This window comes from Papaver somniferum, chromosome 7 (genome assembly GCF_003573695.1).
Source record: "Papaver somniferum cultivar HN1 chromosome 7, ASM357369v1, whole genome shotgun sequence".
NCBI lineage: Eukaryota > Viridiplantae > Streptophyta > Magnoliopsida > Ranunculales > Papaveraceae > Papaver > Papaver somniferum.
In genome coordinates, this window is record NC_039364.1 from 137298855 (window position 1) to 137323086 (window position 24232).

General features: G+C 38.1%; 1 protein-coding gene across 1 annotated transcript; it reads right to left on the reverse strand.

Moving 5' to 3' along the window:
- Positions 1-7822: 7822 nt before the first annotated feature.
- Positions 7823-9360, reverse strand: LOC113295295 (uncharacterized mitochondrial protein AtMg00810-like). Its single transcript, XM_026543646.1, has 2 exons — positions 9123-9360; positions 7823-8880 (listed from the first exon to the last, which is right to left on the reverse strand). Exons 1-2 carry the CDS (start codon positions 9358-9360, stop codon positions 7823-7825), a joined length of 1296 nt encoding a protein of 431 aa, XP_026399431.1.
- Between the last annotated feature and the right edge of the window lie 14872 nt (positions 9361-24232).

Here is a 24232-nt window from a genome sequence, read left to right on the forward strand (position 1 = left end):
AACAGTCCACGTCCAATCAAGGTCAAGTCCAGGGCAATCAAATCGGTCAAGGTCCACTGAATCCAATAGGGAATCAGTGAGTCAACTCAGGATTGACTCAGTCAGATAGACTAAGTCAGAATATCTAATTTAAAAAAAGGTTAAGTCAGCTAAGCTGACTGGAATTCATCCTAGGCTGCTGCACCTGCCAAAAGACTTTGCTACGCCACTAAGGTGTAGTGATTACACTTAACAAAAACCAAAACTCTACTACAGCTTCATTACACATCAAAACTCTAAATCCAGTTCAACTTTAATCATTTTCAATAGCAATTCATTTATTCTTTCAAAATAAACTTCAAACTTCATTTACAATACAATCTAAGATTACCTGCAATTGCAGCTTTAAGCTTCCAATAGAAACTCAACTCAGCATACTCATTTAACCTCCAGTCTAAAAATTCAATCACACAACATCTCACTCGCTGAGATCAAATTCATAAAACCTATCATTTCATATCCTCTGAGCATCACGGTTATACTAACATCCACATAACCCAACTCAAACAACAAACACCAATCCTTTGTGCAGTTCACTACAAACCAATACTCCTTGTAGACATCATTACCACCATCCATTTCAGCACAAGTCTAAGTTACAACTACCATTCTCAACATCTCATCTTGAACAACACATAACCAAATAATCAACAACTTCAATTTCAAACACTGCCACTGCAAACCACCAGCATCAACACTACCAAACTGGATACTTCATTCATTACAATAAACTATCATAAATTTATCATTATTACTTAATTCAAAACTAATGCAATTGTAACTTCATGTCCACCATGACTAGCACCACTACACACCAATACCAAACTGTTAGCTCCAACCTAAATCATAATACATCTGCAGCTTCATCACTAACCTGCAAACAAATACCGAACTTAACCACTGGATACTCAATTTCATTTCCACTAAGGCTCAGACACCAATCCCCTTCTTCTGTTAGACTCATACTCCACTTGCAACTTCCCAAATTCTCACAACTGAAGTTAGGCATTGATCTGTCCCAACCCATCTCAAACATACACATCTATCCCAAACTTAGTTCAAAGACAAACTTATAAACTCATCAATTAAAACTTGAATCCATTCTTAACTAAATTTACTGATAAGAAATTACCTCTATTTTGGTTTCAAAACCTTCTTTGCTTTGAATCGAATCCATCTAGCAAACCTTCCACCATTCCACAAGTTCTATTCCAGCAACCCTGAACAATCTTTATCCTCAGTTCTCAACTAAACCCTAATTCAAATTTTGGGAAGAACATATGAAACCCATCTCTAATCTTCTCCCTAAGATATAAATTTTATCTTCTAATTCATCCATAAACACTAACTTCATCAACTCGAATTACTCTTCATTTCTAACCCTAATTCATCCAATCGATCAATACCCAACACAAACCCCTTTCCTAGAACATTAATTCCATCTTTTAATCTTGTTCTGAAATCTTCAAGGAAACCCTAACTCTTGATTCTTCATCAAAACTATCTCAGGACGTTAATTAAACACCAACTCATCACCAATTACTTATTCTCATACTCAAAAACCCATATATCCTCAATCGATTTCACCTCTCAGGAACCTTAACTTCGATTCCCTTCAATCTGTAATTTCTTCTTCATACAATGATAATTCATCTTCAACACCATCACCAACGACTACTACATGATCTTCTCCACCTTATGTTGATCACAACGCCTCCATTTGATTTCTCAATCACGCGCAGAAGAGAAAGACCAGGGGGAGAGAAAAGACAGATGAAAGAAAGAATGAAGAAGAAGAATGAAAGAGAAAAGAAAAGAGAATGCTTATCTGCTCGATTTGCTTGGAGATAAGGCCGACCAAACTTTACTGAGGCACCCAGTTCTGGATAAGGGCTTCCAAGGCGGCTAAATACAAAATGACTAATTTTCCCTTCAAACTAATCTGATGATATCATCTTCGTCTCATATCCGATTGACACGTTCGAGTAAACCATTCTGCATAACTTCTCGAGTTATATCTAACGGTACTAGTATCTAGATCGTTGTTGGACTGTTAATTAAAATCTATATTAACTAATTGAGTCATTAGCGACTAAGTCGTCCCTTGACCGGTCTAATAGCGTTGACGAGCTTGAGGGTCCTTACAATTCTCTCCACCTTATACATTTTCGTCGTCAAAAATCACACCATCCTTATGGTCTTCAAAACTCCCCACCTTAGAGAAAAAACATATCTCTTTACTACGCGCAAACAACATAAAACAAAGCACAAACCTACATGGATTTCTACAACTAAGACTTAAAATATGTAGCTCTAGGTTCAACTACGCTGATTTAGATTCTATCAAATATGAAAGTCTAAGTTTCTTACACTAATTTTTATAATGGAAAACTATAAATTTTAGTCGCTAAGTTTCTTACTCAAATTTCTATTTTATAAAATATTAAACTGTAATTTCAAGGAAGGATCCTACGAATCTTTCTAAGTGAACTTACATCTATTGGTTTTCCAGATTAAATTACAACATACTTCTATGATCGGTCATCTCTGAATGCAGTTGCCTTGTCAAGGTTGGCCAATCCAAACAATGCCTTCCTACGAACAGAGAAAACACAGCCTTCACTATTCCCCAGTGCTGGATTAACTAAATACAAACTTAATACGATTAAATAAGTATTAATTTATTAAGATTAATTATTATCTAAACTTTTATCGTGATTGGTGTAAGTCTGGTAAATTTACTTCGTAAAATATATAAATAGTTTACATCATTTTAAACAATTTAGTCATCTGAATTATTTATTTTACATATTATCTTCAATGTCTATTTGCTTATTTCGTTACGTGACTTGATATCAGTAAACCACCACTAACAAATTTTTATAGTCGTTTGGTATTAACATTTTATTACTATTATTACATTTATTTCTTATTTCTTAGGCCGTTAAAAATTAATCGTAATTAATCATAATGTCAGGTTTAATTTTATTATTAATACTAGATTCGGTTTGACCTAACTTCATTTTCTAAAATTTTATTTATTGCTAAATAATCCTTAAGTTGTACTCTTAATAAAAAATATATTTTGCTATTACTATCCTATAATTATTGTCCAAATAATATTTACACTAACTCTAAACTTTACAGTAATTAGTATCATATAGTATTATTATTTGCTTATCTTATCAAAAGTTATTGTCTTAATTATATCATTTTCATTATTCTTAAGTTAATAGTCCAGTTGGTATACTAAGCTTTAATTTTTTAAATATAACGTCGGATTCGTGTAAAGATTGGTAATTCATATTGAATCCATATACTATGTCTTGTTAAATATTGGTTTTAATATAATCTAAATTTGAGTCTGCGTAAAATACAATATTTCTTAATAATTTTTACATAGTAAGTATCTTATTTATAGACAAATTTATTCCCTTTAAATCTGATTTTGTACTAAGCATCCAAGTACTATAAATACCACTTCATATGTATAATTTAATGAATCATTTATTGGACTAAAAAAAATCCGGGTATAAGGTCGTTAACAAGTTTAGTCTTTATTGTATGTATCATATAACCTCACGATCTTAATCCTACCTGATAAGTCTTATATTATCTATCTGGTTTGAACGCAAAACACATAATTCTAATTTGTTATTAGTTAACTTTGCAAAACTTAATTGTAGATAAGCACTAATAATTTTCCATTGCTATTTAATCATAACCATTATTTTCACTATATAGTTGTAAATGAGATTTTAATTTAAGTTATGCTCAATATAATACTAATTTAAATCCTAACAGTTTAAGTTCGTCATACTAATTTTCCATTTTAAAAGATGATTGAATCTATTTACGAAGAAGGATCCTATCAATATACGAGTTTATTTTCTTTTAATTCTAATATTACTAAATATCTGAATATTATTACTATGAGTACTCCATGTCTATTTGTTTCATTTAAATATAACCTAAAGATAATTACGGTACAATATTTCCAAAAAAAGTTGAGGGTTTTTATTTTGTACGTTATACCCTTACTTTCTTAAGCCTAATACCTAATAAGTATTATATTAATTATCTAGTTTAGATCATATATCTTTAATTTGTAATTAGTTTAATTTACAAAACTTAACCGTACACAAGCGTTATTAATTTTTCATAATTATTTAATTAATATAAATTATTATATTATTAGATAAAGAGTAATTAATCAAAATTATTATTTTTATCGTTATATGTTCTTATTGAAATTATTAATTAAATTAAATTTTATTAAAGTTATTATTACTTTTATTATCATCTATAATTACTATTATAATATTTTTGTTATTAACATTGATGGTCGAACTATGATTCTAACTACTCTTAGAAATATTATTGAATCCCAAAAATATTATTAATATTTATGTAATTATAGTTTGTTTACTCTTTATGGATCAAGGTGTTCGGTAAATTTCCGTGTGATTCTTTACGTGCTCATACTTTTTAGATTAATTGTTCTCAAATCCTTATTAGCTAAAGTTATTGGTGTACCCTATGATTTTTACTTCATTACATATACAAACAACCAAACAACAAATCAATCAATCAAATAATTATTTTAATTATTAACAGCTTTTAGTGATTAAGATTTATCTCACAAACCCAACCCAGTTCTAAACTAATCTAGTTCACTTATTGGCACTGGCTAATTCCATCTTTTCCCATATAAGACCTACTAGTGAGCTATGATACCAAGTCTATAGCGCCCCCAAAGCTAGCAGCTGACTAATTCCAACAAATTAACTAAATAAAGAGGCACTACGAATCTAAATCAAATACTTAAGCATTCAATTAAGAAATATGCTATAAAAACTTAACCCAAAACTAGCCCGCTCAGAAATATATATACAAGAACTTCTCTCAAATGATACATATACGATAGTCGTTTGGTTTACAAAGATAATATGCAACATAATAAACATAGCAGAAGTTAAACAACTAACGAACTCGACCCTTGAAGCTTTCACTCTGAAACTTCGATCTTTCTCTGAAACTGAAAGTGGGAATGGGTGAGCACATCATCTCTATAAAGGATGCCCCAATAGGAATAACATTTAACTTTCATGCAATCATTGGAAATGATTTGAAGACAATTCTTGATTTCCCTAAACACTAAACACAACCAATTTCACAGAAGTAAACAATCATGTATATGGAACTAACTCCTTCCAAACAGTATATAATATGGTGACTCGTCCCGCACCTAGATAGCTATATGGTGACTCGTCCTGCACTTATAAAGCATAGCTCGAAAGTGAGTAGTATCAATGAAGGAGCAGTATCCTATATACCACATATGGAAATTCTCATTTCCAAACAATCAAATGGAAATTCTTATTTACCAAACAATTCATAAAGACAAACAAAGCATTGTAATTCCTTTCGAATCAATGGAAAGATTAAAAGAAATAACAGAACTTTCGTAATTCAAAGTTAAACAATGCATGGAAAGCACAACCAGACAATGCATGAATTTGTTAAACATAAACTTTTGTAAAGGAAAACAACAATAATCACAATAGATTTAAATATAAATTCCCACATATTTTCATGACAAGCCACGCCTACATCGAGATCCGCGATCCACTGGTTCATCATTTGAATCGATCGTTGTTAATACAGACGAACTGTTAATCAAACAAGAACTCTAAGAATCTAGCCAAAAAGGCTCATACAAGAATCATACAAGTCTATCTAATGGTTCTATGCCCATTTATGACTTTACACTTCTTTAAATCTCCACTTTTAACATATATAAGGTTTGCTAATTCAATTAGATTGGTATTACAGTTCGTTAGCTAAGTCTTATGAAGATCTACAACTCTGTAGAAGAAGTCAAAGTCTAGTTCGGACCATAACTGGTCCAATCCGTCAAATAAGAAGGCTAACTCTAAGCCAAAGTTCACTAAACAAGCCCATTAACCTAAGACCCAATCCATTCAGGTTAACTAACGGTCACTAACGGTCAAAGGGTTCAATTAACAGTCGACGTCCAATCAAGATCAAGTCCAGGGAAATCAAATCGGTCAAGGTCCACTGAATCTAATAGGGAATCAGTGAGTCAACTTAGGATTGACTCAGTCGGATATACTAAGTCAGAATATCTAATTTAAAGAAAAGGTTAAGTCAGTTAAGCTGACTGGAATTCATCTTAGGCTGCTGCACCTGCCAAAAGACTTTGCTACGTCACTAAGGTGTAGTGACCGCACTTAACAAAAACCAAAACTCTACTACAACTTCATTACACATCAAAACTCTAAATCCAGTTCAACTTTAATCATTTCAATAGCAATTCATTTATTCATTTAAAATAAAGTTCAAACTTCATTTACAATACAAACTAAGATTACATGCAATTGCAGCTTTAAGCTTCCAATAGAAACTCAACTCAGCATACTCATTTAACCCCCATTCTAACAATTCAATCACACAACATCTCACTCGCTGAGATCAAATTCATAACACCTATCATTTTCATATCCTCTGAGCATCACGGTTATACTAACATCCACATAACCCAACTCAAAAAACAAACATCAATCCTTTGTACAGTTCACTACAAACCAATACTCCTTGTATACATCATTACCACCATCCATTTCAGCACAAGTCTAAGCTACAACTATAATATCAACACGGATAATCCATTCCTCCTAACTCTTTTCTTTCACCATCATTCTAATTCCAACACCTGCCATCTCACATTAACAGACAACCACCATTCTTAACATCTCATTTTGAACAACACATAACCAAATAATCAACACCTTCAATTCCAAACACTTCCACTGCAAACCGCCAACATCAACACTACCAAACTGGATACTTCATTCATCACAATAAACTATCATAAATTTATCATTATTCCTTAATTCAAAACTAATGAAATTGTAATTTCATGTCCACCATGACTAGCATCACTGCACACCAATACCCAACTGTTAACTCCAACCTAAATCATAATACATCTGCAACTTCATCACTAACCTGCAAACTCATACCCAACTTAACCACTAGATAATCAATTTCATTTCCACTAAGGCTCAGACACCAATCCCCTTCTTCTGTTAGACTCATACTCCACTTGCAACTTTCCAAATTCTCACAACTGAAGTTAGGCAGTGATCTGTCCCAACCCATCTCAAACATACACATCTATACCAAACTTAGTTCAAATACAAACTTATAAACTCATCAATTAAAACTTGAATCCATTCTTAACTAAATTTACTGATAAGAAATTACCTCTATTTTGGTTTCACAACCTTCTTTGCTTTGAATCGAATCCATCTAGCAAAACTTCCACCATTCCACAAGTTCTATTCCAGCAACCCTGAACAATCTTTATCCTCAGTTCTCAACTAAACCCTAATTCAAATTTTGGGAAGAACATATGAAACCCATCTCTAATCTTCTCCCTAAGATATCAATTTCATCTTCTAATTCATCTAGAAACCCTAAATTCATCAACTCGAATTAAGATAACTTGTATTATTCTTGATGGAAAAGGTAAACCTTACAGAGTTATTACAGTTCCTTACATAGGCAATTATTCAGACATAAAACATAAAGTATGCAATAACAGACAGGTAAATACTGACTATCATTGACCTGTCACACATACTATTCACACAAGTACATTATCTAATACACCCCCTTCAAGGTGATACTAAGTAACATAGTATCACATTGACATAAAATAACATATAATGTACTGAAAAAGAAAATAAAAGAAAAACTATTCTTCTAATGTTGCAATCTGAATAGAAGAAGCAGCAATAGTTGTAGCAGTGGAAGAAGTAAGTGACAAGCCTAACAACCGTTGTAAGAGTCTTGTAAAAGTTGGAGAACATAAGCCTTTTGTAAACAACTCTGCAACCTGATCTTCTGATGCAATATGTTGCAGTTGAAGAAAACCTTCCTCCACCAGTTCTCTAACTGTATGATACTGTATCTCTATGTGCTTTGTCCTAGCATGAAACACAGGGTTAGTAGCTAGTGACAGAGCACTTGTATTATCACATAAAAGTAATGTTGGATTATCCAATTGAATATGTAAATCAGCTAAAAGATAAGACAACCACTGTAATTCAGCTGAAGCAACATATAAAAATTTATATCCAGCTACTGCAGAGGACATAGAAACAGTTGGTTGTTTCTTAGAAGACCATGAAACAAGATTTGAACCAATATACACTGCATATCCAGAGGTTGATCTCCTAGTATTTGGACAACCATCCCAATCTGAATCTGTAAAAGATTTCAACTTATGCAAATTACCTTTTGTAAGAGTAATACCCATTCCAATTGACCCTTTCAAATATCTTAAAATTCTTTTTACAAGTTGTAAATTCATATCTGTAGGTGAATGCATAAATTGAGAGACATAATTAACACCAAAGCATATGTCAGGTCTTGCCACTGTTAAATACTGTAAAGCACCCACTATTGTCCTGCATTCAACTGGATTATCTATTTTAACACCATCATTCACAGATAATCTAGCTCCCTTAGCAACTGGTGTATCACATGGCTTAGACTCTAGCATACCATCTTTTTCTAACAATTCTAAAGTGTACTTCTGCTGAGTTAATGTAATGGAATTGTCATCTCTTACTGCCTCCAAACCAAAAAAGTAACCTAAGTCACCCAATTCTTTCATAGCAAACTCCTTTTTCAGACACACAATCAGATTATTTATCATTGTAGGAGAGTTCCCAGTAAGCAAGATATCATCCACATATAAAAGTAAAACAATCATACCCTTAGCAGAATAATACACAAACATTGAATGATCTGAGATGCACTTTTTAAAACCACAAAACATAAGAAAAGTGCTAAACCTATGAAACCAAGCTCTTGGTGCTTTTTCAATCCATAGAAGATTTTCTTAAGTTTACAAACATAATTTGAAGGAAAATTTGGATTGACAAAACCCTGAGGTTGTTCCATATAAACATTTTCATCCAAAAAACCATGAAGAAAAGCGTTACTCAAATCCAATTGTCTAACTTGCCAATTTTATGTAAGAGACATACACAAAACAACTCTAACTGTGGTGCTTTTAACTACAGGACTAAAAGTTTCATTGTAATCTATTCCATCTTGCTGATTATACCCTTTTGCAACTAGTCTTGACTTCAACCTATCTATAGTACCATCTGCCTTTTGTTTAACCTTATAAACCCATTTACATCCTAAAATATTCATATGTGGTTCAGGTGGAACATAATCCCAAGTATCATTATCCCTCAAAGCAGTATAATCTTCTTTCATTGACACCTGCCATTTAGGATTCTTAATTGCTTGCTTAAAATTCTTAGGCTCAGTAAGAGTAGTTAATAAAGAGTGATAAGAAGAAGGAATAAAATGTTTAACAGTAAAATGAGAAATAAAATCAGGAAAGTGTTTGGGTTTGGAAACACCTCTATGAGACCTAGTGACAATAGTACTATTAGGAATAGAAGAGTCAGAAGACACAATTTGAGTAGGAAAAAGAGAGTCAGAATGTAAGTCAGAAGCAATGGATGAATCAGTAATAGAAGGTTGAAAATAAAACTGACTTTCATCAAAAATAACATGTCTTGAAATATATGATTCTTTGAAACTGGATTATAACACTTATATCCCTTATGCAAAGTGCTATATCCAAGAAAAACACACTCGACAGATTTTGGAGAGACTTTGTCAATTCTTGAATGAGCCAAATGAGGATAACAAATAGTTCCAAAAACTTTTAAAAAGGAATAGTCAGGAACAACACCAAACAAAACCTCAAAAGGAGTTTTAAATTAAAATTTTGGATGGAGTCCCGTTGATCAAATAAGTTGTTGTAAGATAAGCATCATACCACATATCTTTAGGACAATGTGCATTAAAAAGTAAAGAATTCCCCATTTCAGTAATATGCCGATGCTTTTTTTTTCAGCAAGGCCATTTTTCTCTGGGGTTTTTGGACAAGAAATTCTTATAAGTGTACCACTGGTTTCCAACAAATGCTTAAAAGGACATTTGACAAGCTCAGCAGCAACATCAACTTGAAAAGCTAAAAATTTTGAGGACAACTGAAGTTCAGTAGAAGTTTTAAAATGAGAAAAACATTTAGTAACATCTGACTTGAGTTCCATTGGATAAATCCAATGAAATCTACTAAAGTCATCTACAAACACAATATAATATTTGTAACCTTGTAAAGATGGAACTGTTGGACCCCAAACATCACAGTGGATCAAAGAAAGAGGTTTATCAACATGAGTAGGAGAAAGTTTAAAAGGTAGTTTCTTGCTTTTATCAAGCTGACAGGGATGACACAAAGATGAAGACTGAGGTGATGATAGGGAAATGTGTTTGATAGAATTCAATTTTTGTAAAATCATACTAGATGGATGACCTAATCTGTCATGCCAAACTTTAGAAGAAGCATTCAAAGTTGAAGAAAAAGCACAAGGAGTATCTTTAGAAGTAGAAGCATATTGAAGGGGATACAAATTGTTAACTACTTTTCCTTGAGCAAGCAATGTATTAGAATGTAAATCTCTAAATTCATATCCATATGGAAGTAGCTTAAAGTAGCAAGAGTTCTCTTTTGTAAACTGAGCAACTGAAACTAAGTTATGCTTCATATCAGGAACTAAAAAAACTCTGTCAAGCCTAAAATTAGTTTTAGGTGTCTTAACAACTGAAGTACCAGTAGATGTAATGATCAAGGACTTACCATTGCCCACTTGCATCTTCTCCTTTCATTGAAAGCAAGAAGTATTATGAAGAAGATTCATATCACCAGTCATATGGGTCGTTGCTCCAGAATCGGCTATCCATTGTTGAGACTCAGATGTGGAAAGGTCACCAAAAACTTGATCTTCAGTCATAGTTGTGAATGCATGTTGAGGACTCACATTTGTTGAATTATTAGTTGAAGTAGAAGCAAAAGTTGGTGGATAATATCTGAAGTGACATATGCTTGCATAATGTCCTTTCTTTCTACAAATCTGACAATCAACCTGAGAATAATCCCTTCGACCACCATTGACTTGACTTGTCCACTCCTTGAGTTTCCTTTTGACTTTCCTCTTCCATTACCAGAACCAACATTTCTAGAATAAAAAGAAGATGGATTCTGTGCATCAAAAACATTACTGGAATCTTGTTGCTGATCAACGATCCATTGTTCATGATTCAAAAGTCTAGGTGTTGATGGTGGTTTTTAGCTTAGGGTTAAAATCGTAAAACCTTGTATCTGATGTGATGTCACTCTGCAAGGAAACAGAGCCACGTGTGCTAAACTCTCCGCTGGCATATTTATTGATCCGCTCAATATACTTACATGAAATTTATCCATACTGGCGAATCCCATATGTTCTGTAAATTTCGGCGCCTCGCGTATATTCACTTAATATAAGTTCCTCTGAATGCCTTCTATGCTATGTTCTCCAACTGAATTCTTAATGTTGATATGGCATGATGATTTGTGTTCACTCACAGCAGAGTAGCACGAATCTCCAAGTATCAAGAATAAGATTTTTGCATAAGGTATTCAATCAGAAAAGCATGCTGCTCTCTGGCAACGAACTTAAAAGAGCTCTGTATCGACACATAGAATTCAGTCAATCGTCCTGACTAACTTGCAGAAGTTAGGGTTTCGCGCCTCGCGCAATATACCAGACCTTGCTTGTCAAAATTAAGCCTATTAGGTAACTAAATGTGCCACAGCGCACTGGAAGTGAGACCACGCCTTGGCTTGCCGGCCCCACTTCCCATTGACCAATCAGGTCACGCTAAAGGTGCCACACTCTCACCAGAAGTGTGATCACGCCTTATGTTTGTCCGACCCCCTTTTGTGGCCAATCAAGTTGCTCTAAACTTTCCACCATACATTAAAGGACAAACGCACTCTACCTCGGAAACTTCGCAACATGATACCTCGCAAACATACCACTTCGTGGCAACCTGCCATGAATAACCACCCACGACAATTCCTACTCCTGTGGTCGTTTCCACACTGTGGCCTTGCAATAGTTCCTTTGGCATAACCATGGCGCCATTTGCACAAAAGTAGCGCCATGTCGCAGTCGCACGCAACGTGCTTTAATTAGGGTTTCGACAAATCCTAATTTGAGCAAATTGCTACCAAAGCCAAATAACGTTCCCAGAGAAATGAGATTAGCGTCATGTTGCCATGCCACATGTATGTCCGAATCCACAAAGCCTTGGCCACGCCAAGCCCAAATTCTTCCACGGCGCCTTGGCCACGCCAAACCCTAATTCTTCCATGGCGCCTTGGCCACGCCAAGCCCTAATTCTTCCATGGAGAATTCTTTCATGGCGCCTTGGCCACGCCAAGCCCTAATTCTTCCACGAAGAATTCTTCTACGACGCCAAACCCTAACTTTTGCCATGGAGCCAATTTTTAGCTTTGGCCATGCCGCAACATCACTGGCATACCTCTATGCCACGGCTACACCATTGGCATGGTGCAATGCCACTGCTTCATTATCAGGCGCCAACACAACGTAGCCATAATCAACGGCTACTCTTATTCATAAGATGTGATCTCGGCCATCGAAGTTCGCCACAAAACCGGTAAGACCGCGACAAGTTTTAGGCAACTAGCCAAAACGAGCCTAACATCACATGCTATTTACCTGCGGAAAGCCTCTCGATTTTAACTTGCCACACGTAGCAAAGTGCTACATGTTTTCCACGAAAACACTCGAGACATCAAAATATGTCACAAACTGGGGGATGTTCAATAGGGTATTGGTCTGGCGGTTTACTGCGCCCGTTACAAGAAAGTGTCATGAAGTGGAATAATTAGTGGTGGTGAAAAGTAACGGTATACACAATTCTTTTCCTTCATCATGAAAGCATAATGACCGGCGGTTACACGAATTCACTTCTCTTATCATGGAAGCATAACGTCTAATAGTTACACGTTACTCTTTTCTTCCAACACTCAATCGTTTCCACTTCCCACGAGACCAGGGTACGTTTCACTATGACTTGTATAAATAGGTCTCATCTATTTCCACCAAACAACAGGTTTTTGGTCGGCAACCCCTTATCTAGAAATCACCTGGTAGCTTTCCATCCTGCTCACCAGTTCTACTTTCTGATACAACTCAAAAAACACCCACACTTCCAGAATCAACTATTCTGGTCTCAACACTTTCTACTGTTCCCTCCCTAAGACTAACCCTTCTCCTTCACTTTGTGAACGAAGCAATCCTGGAACGGCCATTTCTTGGTTTAGGCCAGGATTGTACAGATTGATCTCTCGAATCAAAAGTACTCCCGTGCAGTACATTGTTTAGGGTTTAGATTCGTTTCTCACCCACACACCCAAACTTACCAAAATCAGCAGAAACGGTTTTCACCCTCAAACAATTGGCGACCACAGTGGGAGATCAAATCTTTAGGTTGCAACATCAATTTCCAATTTCGAATACCATTCTTCAACACGATCTCAAGATGGTAGAATTCAGGTCCGGATCAGCAAAAAACCCTGAGAACACTAGCGCTGAAACCATCCTTGGTACTAACACTCTTTCCAGTGGCATTAATACGCCACCCGCCAACACCAGCAGCGCGGAAAACGTCCCTTCAGGTGTCAGACTTGTAGAAACGTTGGGAGAGGCGGCAGCGGCTCTGGCGATCAATTCGTTTTTCGAAGTCAAGGGTTAATGGCTCCCTCACCCGAGTTCTCTCCAGGAGCCGCTTCAATGTTTCGCTCTGGAAACCGCTTCAACACTCTCTCGGGAAGCCGCTCCGCTTCCAGATCCAGAAGTCGCTCCGCTTCTAGAGCTAGAATCCGCTCCGCTTCAACATTCTCTCGGGAAGCCGCTCCGCTTCCAGAGCCAGAAGCCGCTCCGCTTCAATGTTTCGCTCTGGAAACCGCTTCAACATTCTCTAGGGAAGCCGCTCCGCTTCAATATTCTCTCGGGAAGTCGCTCCGCTTCCAAAGCCAGAAGCTGCTCCGCTTCAATGTTTCACCCTGGAAACCGCTTCAACATTCTCTCGGGAAGCCGCTCCGCTTAAACATTCTCTCGGGAAGTCGCTCCGCTTCCAGAACCAGAAGCCGCTCCGCTTCAATGTTTCGCTCTGGAAACCGCTTCAACATTCTCTCGGGAAGCCGTTCCGCTTCCAAATCCAGAAGCCGTTCCTCTCCAGCATTCTCTCCATAAGCTGCTCCAGGATCCGAAGCCGAAGCTTCAGCGTTTTGCTCCATAAGCTTCAACGTCCTCTCCAAGAGCCGAAACCACTTCAACGACACTTCTTCTTGCCAAAGATCTTGTCATAGCCGCCACACTCCTTTCTTCCAAGGTTCATGCCCGTAGCCACTACACTCCTCCCTGTCAAGGATCGTGATCACATCCATCCAAGGATCGCAGTTGTGGCCACTTTTTGATCCATCTCGCCAAACCTCGTGGTCGTGGACAGTTTACTCGCTTTAGCATCCAGCCGATATCTTTTCTTCCATGGACGCCCAACAAATTCCAACCAATCTATTTTTGTCCCCATGCGATGTAGTCTCTCCTGATCACATCTGCTGCCAAGAACTGTGGCTGCTCGTTTGTCGATACCAGCCAGATCTTCACCATAACAACAACCGCTACAAGGGTAATCCGTACGTCTCCATGTTTTAGTTTCACATGGAATAAGTAATAGAGTCATCAGTACGGATGCAAGATGGTGATATCCTTATCATGGTCAACTCACCGACCATACCAGATATAAACACGTAAACCACACTTGGGGACTGATGCTCTACACGGGATCCCTTCACTGTCAAAGCTCATAAGACACGGTCAACCAAAAGTCATAGCCACGACAAGGTCATCCACCCTTTAAAGGTGTAGCGTAAGAATAGCATCACCTCTATGTCTAGAAGGAGCCTGCAACACTTTACGAGGCCACGACGGATCCCAGGCCTACTCAGAGAAAACAACTTCAGTAACCAAAGAGAAGTGCGACTGGGGACTGCTCATCACGGTCCATCCGCGACAACAATCAAGCATTCATGAGTTAACTCCAGAGACGCGGATGAAACATTTTTCTTGAAGAGACAAAGGGATCCACGATTAACGACATAACTCCCTCATTTCTACCTCTTCGTTATCCAGAATGTTTTGTCCACGTGATATTCCAAGCATCCCAGCGTCACATCCAGAAGAGTAAAATAAGCTTGTATCAAATCCCATAAGCGTGGATTCAATGCGATGCAATTAAACTATGCTACAGTTGGGGACTGAAGCCTCCTTCAAGTTTAGAGGTTTGAACGCAGTCACCACCTTACCAGTGAATACAGTAGAAGCACATCTTACACGAGAAAACAGGCTCTGGATAATTACACATGGGGACTACCAACATGAGATGCTTTTCACTCCCCTCAACCAGGTTATTTATGATTTCAACATCATCACTGTCGAAGTTTTTACGAGCCGCATGAATTCCTCAATGAGAAGTCGTACGCGTGCATCAAAGACTCCAAAAGCACACCACAGAGGTACATTCATATATACGGACACACCATTGGATCTAACAGAAGTATAACTGGGGACTTCTCACCGTATCCTATTTCATACAACAGTTCAAAAGATGGTTCAAAGGATGTCGCTTGGAACGAAGATCTTGAAGACTTGATAGCAGCACATCAACAACAGAACACTCCCAGCTCGTCTATTTCACCCAATGGCTCCGAAATATTTCGACCATACAAGCATCCACAACATATCATCATTGCAATCAAAAGTCTAGGTACCAAATAACCTAAAGTCAAGGATGAACCAACAACGCAACCATAATCTCCAAGATTAGCCCTGACGTTATTTCATCCATCCATCCCAAGAGTGCAATGGAGTTTGGTAAATTTTGAAATCCATTGGAGAGGTCAGATACTTATTCTTCTGGAGTGAGAACCTTATTACACATTCGGGATAAGATCGATGGTACTGTTGGGTGGATACATGCGAGAGCACCTACGTTGAGTTCTCCTGGCTCGCCTTGCTGCTGATTTGGAGATTGCTTTGTTACCATTAATGCTCGCTCTACTACCGCTAACAAATTACGAAGAGGAGCCAGATACTGCAGATGAAAGCACGGAGCTGGGCGAACAACAAAAACAGAAGAGGGTCAATACCCCTTTTCATACAAACGCAGTTTCTAGAGTTTGAACAGAATAAGGATTCCTTACTGCTCCATGAACAGGAATAGATGACTGGGCGTACCATACTCATGCTCCATAGCGGAACAAGTAGTGTGCCAATATATCCGCTCCATGACCGAACCAGCAGCGCGACAACACGAGGAACACCAGTCGCTCAACCTGCAACTCTCCATGGCTCAAGAACTCCGTGGTAAAGCCAACTCTCCATGGCTCCATCACTCCGTGGTCAAGCCAACTCTCCATGGCTCCAGCGCTCCATAGTTAAGTTAGCGCCAACTATCCATGGCTCCAGCACTCCATGGTTAAGTTAGCGCCAACTCTCCAGCATTCCGTTGATCCAAACCTTTGTTGCTAACACCAAGATGTAGAAACAAAGCAAACAATATGAAAGTAAGGAAGATGGGTAACGCCTTTTATAGGCATGATGTTTTTGGAGTTCGAATAGAGAAAGGTTTCTCTTTTTGGACACGCACGAAAGAAGGCAGCTGGGCCCACGGTGTCGGCGTTCAATGGCGCTAATCTCTATGGCCAGGCCAATACTACGCTAACGCCCCGTGGCCTCATCTTTACCAAGCCAGCTGCACCATGCCCGTGCCAGAACTCTGCGTCCAAGCTAGTAGCGCCACTCCAAGTTGTCCGCGTCATTAACCACTCCAAGCCAAAGTCGTGCCATCCACCAGGCCACGGATATAGCCATCGGCCCTTCCAAGCTAGCCGCGCCATCGTCCCTTCCAAGCTAGCCGCGTCATCGGCCCTTCCAAGCTAGCCGCTCCATCGGAACTTCCAAGCTAGCCGCGCCATCAGCCTTTCCAAGATATCCGCGTTATTCGCCATTCCGCAGCATCATCTCCGCTCGTCCAAGATTAAAGCGCCATCTTCGACGTTCAAAGCAACGCAATCTACACCGTTCAAAGTCGCGCCATCCGCCATTCCCAAGCCAGCAGCGCCATCTTCACTATCCCATGGCCCAAATTGGCACCAACGTTCCGGGAGGAAAAACTCTACACTAACACCCTCTGGTCAAGCCGAAAATGCGCCAAGTCGTCAATACAAGGATCCCGGATTCCTCATGCCTTCCGCTAAAGGTTAGTTGAATTTCCCTGACAAACTCTTCACGTCTTGCCCTTTCGATTTTACTCTTGTCTGTCACCATCTCATGCTTACCCTGCAATAACACCACTGTTACGTGCTAAGCAGGGGACTTAATGTTGATGGTATTTTTTAGCTTAGGGTTAAAATCATAAAACCTTGCATCTGATGTGACGTCACTCTGCAAGGAAACAGATCCACGTGTGCTAAACTCTCCACTAACATATTTATTGAGCCACTCAATATACTTACATGAAATTTATCCAGACTGGCGAATCCCAGATGTTCTGTAAATTTCGGTGCCTCGCGTATATTCACTTAATATAAGTTCCTCTGAGTGCCTTCTACGTTATGTTCTCCGGCTGAACTATTAATGTTGATATGGCATGACGATTTGTGTTCACTCACAGCAGAGTATCACGAATCCCAAGTATCAAGAATAAGATCTTTGCATAAGGTATTTAATCAGAAAAGCATGCTGCTCTCTGGCAACGAACTTAAAAGAGCTCTTTGTCGACACATAGAATTTAGTCAATCGTCTTGACTAACTTGCAGAAGTTAAGGTTTCGTGCCTCGCGTAACATACCAGACCTTGCTTGTCAAAATTAATCTTATTAGGTAACTAAATGAGCCACATCGCACTGGAAGTGCGGCCACGCCCTAGCTTGCCGTCCCCACTTCCCATTGACCAATCAGGTCGCCCTAAAGGCGCCACACTCTCACCAGAAGTGTGGTCGCTCCTTATGTTTGTCCGACCCCTTTTTTTGGCCAACCAAGTTGCTATAAACTTGCCACCATACATTAAAGGCCAAACACACTCTACCGCGGCAACTTCGCAACATGCTACCTCGCAAACATACCACTTCGTGGCAACCTGCCATAAATAGCCACCCACGGCAATTCCTACTCCTGTGGCCGTTTCCATACTGTGGCCTTGCCATAGTTCCTCTGGCATAGCCATGGCTCCATTTGCACAAAAGTAGCGCCATGCTGCAGCCGCACGCCACGTGCGCCAATTAGGGTTTCGACAAATCCTAATTTGAGCAAATTGCTACCAAAGCCAAATAACGTTCCCATATAAACGGGATTGGCGTGGCTACAGGACCAATGCTGCCACGCCACATGTATATCCGACTCCACGAAGCCTTGGCCACGCCAAGGCCAAATTCTTCCACAGCGCCTTAGCCATGCCAAACCCTAATTCTTCCACGGAGAGTTCTTCCACGGCTCCTTGCCCACTCCAAGACCTAATTCTTCCACAGCGGCAAACCCTAACTTTGTCCGCGTAGCCAATTTTTAGCTTTGGCCATGCCACAACATCACTGGCATACCGCTATTCCACGGCTACGCCATTGGCCTGCCGCAATGCCACTACGCCATTATCAGGCGCCAACACAAGGTAGCCACAATCAACGTCTACCCTTATTCTTAAGATGGGATCTCGGCCATCGAAGTTCGCCACCAAATCGGTAATCTCGCGACAAGTTTTAGGAAACTAGCCAAAACGAGCCTAGCATCACATGCTATTTACCTGCGGCAAGCCTCTCGATTTTAACTTGCCACACGTTGCAAAGTACTACATGTTTTACAAGAAAACACTCGAGACATCAAAATATGTCACAAACTGGGGGATGTTCAATAGGGTATTGGTCTGGCGGTTTACAGCATGCGGCGTGCAATGCGCCCGTTACAAGAAAGTGTCATGAAGTGGAATAATTAGTGGTGGTGAAAAGTAACGGTATAAACAATTCATTTCCTTCATCATGGACGCGTAATGACCGGCGGTTACACGAATTCACTTCTCTCATCATGGAAGCATAACGTCTAACAGTTACACGTTACTCTTTTCTTCCACCACTCAATCGTTTCCACTTCCCACGAGACCAGGGTACATTTCACTATGAATTGTATAAATAGGTCTCACATATTTCCACCAAACAACAAGTTTTTGGTCGGCAACACACAGTATCTAGAAATCACCTGGTAGCTCTCCATCCTGCTCACCAGTTCTACTTTCTGATACAAGTCACAAAACACCCAGACTTCCAAAATCAACTATTCTGGTCTCAACACTTTCTTCAGTTCTCTCCCTAAGACCAACCCTTCTCCTTCACTTTGTGACCGAAACAAGCCTGGAACGGACATTTCTTGGTTTAGGTCAGGATTGTACAGATTGATCTCTCGAATCAAAAGTACTCCCGTGTAGTACATTGTTTAGGGTTTAGATTCGTTTCTCACTCACACACCCAAAATTACCAAAATCAGCAGAAACGGTTTTCACCCTCAAACACTAGGTTTAATTTCAGCAAAAGTAAATGGAACCTCCCTATTTTGAGTAGCAACAACAAAGTTATCATACTCTCGTCCTTATCCATTCAAGACATACATTATCAAATCTAAAGAGCTAACTTTTTCTCCTATTGCAGCTAATGAGTCTGCTATGTTCTTGACAGTTTGTAGATATACTAGTATATTCATATTACCTTTCTTTATATTATGAAGCTGATTTCTGAGCATAATCTTTCGTGCCATGAATTGACTTCGAAAACTAACTTCAAGATAACTCCAAATTTCAGTTGCAGGAGAGATACCCAGAACATCACTCGATACTGAATCAGTGAATGTAGCTTTTAAACAACTTGTGACGAAACAATCGATTTTCCTCCAACGAAGCCATTGTGGATTCAGCTTTAAAACCCCATCAACTCCAAGCTGTTTAACTGGTTCTTGAACTTCACCAGTAACATAACCATACAAATTAGTGGAAACCAAGATGGATTCCATCTGATCATGCCATAGCAAGAAATTGTTCGGACCCAATTTTGAAGAAACAAAATTTGATATGTTGGTAAAAGGAAAAGTGAAATCAAGAGATTCACCTATTTGAGCAGCGAAATTAATGTTGGTACCCATATTTCGTCTTCTCTGATAAACAATTGTTGGAGTTGACATTAACCAGAACAAGAACGAGAAATAAAAGAATTCAAGATTTAGATCTTGAGATGAACATATAAAAGATTATTGTTGTAAAGAAAAATTAGGTATTGAATTTGAAAAAGATGTTGAAAAGATGTTTGATTCCTTTGATTTTGCGTGAAAAGATTTTATGAAAATATTTGCAGATGAAAAGTCTCAGCTCAGGATCGACCGATTGATACCATGAGAGAACTTGAATTATTATTGATGGAAAAGATAAACCTTACAGAGTTATTACAGTGCCTTAAATAGACAATTATTCAGACAGAAAACATAAAGTATGTAATAACAGTCAGGTCAATACTGACTATCATTGACCTGTCACACATACTATTCACACAAGTACATTATCTAATACGAATTACTCTTCATTTCTAACCCTAATTCATCCAATCGATCAATACCCAACACAAACCCCTTTCCTAGAACATTAATTCCATCTTCTAATCTTGTCCTGAAATCTTCAAGGAATCCCTAACTCTTGATTCTTCATCAAAACAATCCCAGGACGTAACCCATCACCTCTCAGGAACCTTAACTTCGATTCCCTTAAATCTGTAATTTCTTATTCATGCAATGATAATTCATCTTCAACACCATCACCATCGACTACTACATGATCTTCTCCACCTTATGTTGATTACAACGCCTCCATTTGATTTCTCAATCACACGCAGAAGAGAAAGACCAGGGGGAGAGAAGAGACAGAGGAAAGAAAGAATGAAGAAGAAGAATGAAAGAGAAAAGAAAAGAGAATGCTTATCTACTAGATTTGCTTGGAGATAAGGCCAACTAAACTTTACTGAGGCACCCAGTTCTGGATAAGGGCTGCCAAGGCGGCTAAATACAAAATGACTAATTTTTCCTTCAAACTAATCTGATGATATCATCTTCGTCCGATATTCGATTGACACGTTCGAGTAAACCTAGCTACAGAACTTCTCGAGTTCTATCTAACGGTACTAGTTTCGTATCAAGATCGTTGTTAGGTTAATTACTGTTAATTAAAATCTATATTGAATAATCGAGTCATTAGCGACTAAGTTGTCTCTTGGACGGTCTAATAGCGTTGACGAGCTTGAGGGTCCTTACACTATCCTACTACAAACTAACTTCGGTCTGGACTGTAGTTGAATCCTAATCAATATCACACTGATTCAAGGTACAGTTGCGCTCCTTACGTCTCTGATCCCAGCAGTGAAAAAGCGGGGGTATAACAACCACACCCAATATTTCGCTTTGCAATCTTTATGGACTAACTCTAATATACTTTGCTAGAGAATCAACTAGACAGTCAGACTCGATCTAGATAAAAGTATATCAAAGGAGTTAATATCTCAATCTCTCGATTTGAATACTCAAGCAAATAGAAATCTGCGAGTCTTTATCAAATACTAGAGAGATAACTTGGATGGTACCAAAGATCAATATCCAAATTTCAATCAATAACCAAAAGTTCGTATACTCTAATTGATTGAACAACGCACAACCTGTGATATTTCAATTACAAAGATAAACAATATATTGCGGAAATAGAAATAACACAACACAGACACCAGAATTTTGTTAACCAGGAAACCGCAAATGCAGAAAAGCCCCGGGACCTAGTCCAGATTTAACACACACTGTATTAAGACGCTACAGACACTAGCCTACTCCAAACTAACTTCGGTCTGGACTGTAGTTGAACCCAAACCAATCTCACACTGATCCAAGGTACAGTTATGCTCCTATGTTTCTGATCCCAATAGGATACTACGTACTTGATTCCCTTAGCTGATCTCACCCACAACTAAGAGTTGCTACGACCCAAAGTCGAACACTTTAATAAACAAATCTGTATCACACAGAAAAGTCTATAGGATTGAATAAATCTGTCTCCCACAGAAATAACCAAGAGTTTTTGTTCCGTCTTTTGATAAATCTAGGTGAACAGGAACCAATTGATAATCCGGAATTATATTCCCGAATAAAAGCCTAGTATTATCAATCACCTCACAATAGTCTTTACCGACGCATCGAAAAAAGATATTGAGGAATCACAAACGATGAGACGGAGATGTTTGTGATTACTTTTTATCTTGCCTATCGGAGATAGAAATCTCAAGCCAATTATTAAAATTATACTCGTATGATAGAAACAGCAAGATCAGATCACACAACTACGATAAAGTAGTATCGGTCTGGCTTCGCAATCCCAATGAAGTCTTTAAGTCGTTAACCCGGTTTGAGAAAAGAAAACCAGAGGTTAAAGGAGAATCGACTCTAGCTTAGCAAAACTAGTATCCCACAGAATGTGTGAGGATTAGGTTTCCCAGTTGCTATAGTTCTCCCTTATGTAGTCTTTCAAATCAGGGTTTGCAATCAATGTTAGCTTAGTAACAAAGCATTCAATATTCACCGTCAGATGAAAACCTGATTAAATTCAAGCTAATATTTATCAACCGTTAGATCGAAAACATAGCTTGTTATACACAAATTAAATGCACGTTTCTAGGTTTGTGTAACCGTACCCAAAGTTGTACATTAGTTGGTTCAACAATAATTAACCAAATGGTTAGCCATATGATCACTTTCATATCAACCATATTCTTCTTCACCATAACTAGTTCAAATGACTCAAATGAACTAGTTAGAGAGTTTTTTAATTGCTTAGATCTTATGTAACTTCACAAGACACAATCGAAGCAAAAACGATTTGATTCACTCAAATCGGTTCATGAACTTTATAGCCATGGTTTGCAAAAGCATTTCTTAGTCAATATAAAGATGAGTTCAAGAACAATCGTTTTTAGATATAAACTACTCAAGTTCGCGGACTGAGTTTGCTGAGTGAGTTCTCAAACTCCAGCAGATATTCTCGGGTCGAGAACTTCTGCCAGTTCGCGGACTGAGTTTGCAAACTATGCAAACTTCCGGTTCTCTTGATCAACAAAGTTCGCAAACTTTGGTTCAATAAATAGGAATTATACATATATGTGTTACCACAACAATGCTTATATCCATCAATGGTTATATAATCTAAACTCTCATTTCAATCATTGAAACATTCTCAGAGGACGTTATATAGTTGTTATTCACAAACCATTTTTCGTCAGAGCAATTTTCAAAGTGATTGAAACATGACATGACTTTAGTCACTAGGTAAAGATGAACTTGGATATAGCGAAAGCTTACCAACACATATTTCGAGAAATAGATAGGCGAGATAAACTCGGCTCGATATACCGAATGTGTATAATCTAAGTCTATATAGTAAAACGACTTTTGTCTCAAGATAGGAGATAAATAGACTTATGAGTGATAGATAAGTTCAAGTCTCTACATACCTTCTAGTCGATGAAGATCCACCAGTTCCTTGAGTAGTCCTTCGTCTTGTATGATGATTGTCATGGAGTTCTTGAGCCCAGCTACACTTTCTATCCTAGTCCGAGACCTTAGCTATAGTAGACTAGAAATCAAGACTTATAGTTTTGATCACTAACATTGACAAACATGCTTGATATAGCAACGCATGCGAGTTCGATCGAGAAATGCTCGAACAATCTCCCCCTTTGTCAATTTTAGTGACAAAACTATTAATACATATGGAATACAAAAAAGATAAATACATTTTTGAAGCTCCTATTCCACATGTCTAATCTTCAACATTACTCTAAATCTTCGTCGTTTCCAAGTACTCCAATGATCCCAAAGGTTGTAAGTTTAGCATCATTGTTGTTAAAAATCCGTAGTTATAACAACGAGAAAACAAGAGTTCTCAATCATTGTTATACAATGTCATAGTATCATTACACAACGTCAAAGTTCAATTGTATCACAACTTTAACAACAATACTATGGTGATATGTATCACTCCCCCTTAGTCAATACTCCATCTCACATGGAAATCACTCCCCCTTATATAATGATCCGAAAACC

Excerpts from the sequence above, each read along its gene's own strand:
- LOC113295295 (XM_026543646.1), bottom strand. The coding sequence starts at position 9,360 with ATGAAAGAAGATTATACTGCTTTGAGGGATAATGATACTTGGGATTAT. Across the intron at positions 8,881-9,122 it reads CACAGTTAGAGTTGTTTTGT|ATCATTCAATGTTTGTGTAT; the intron begins GTATGTCTCTTA and ends AGTGCATCTCAG.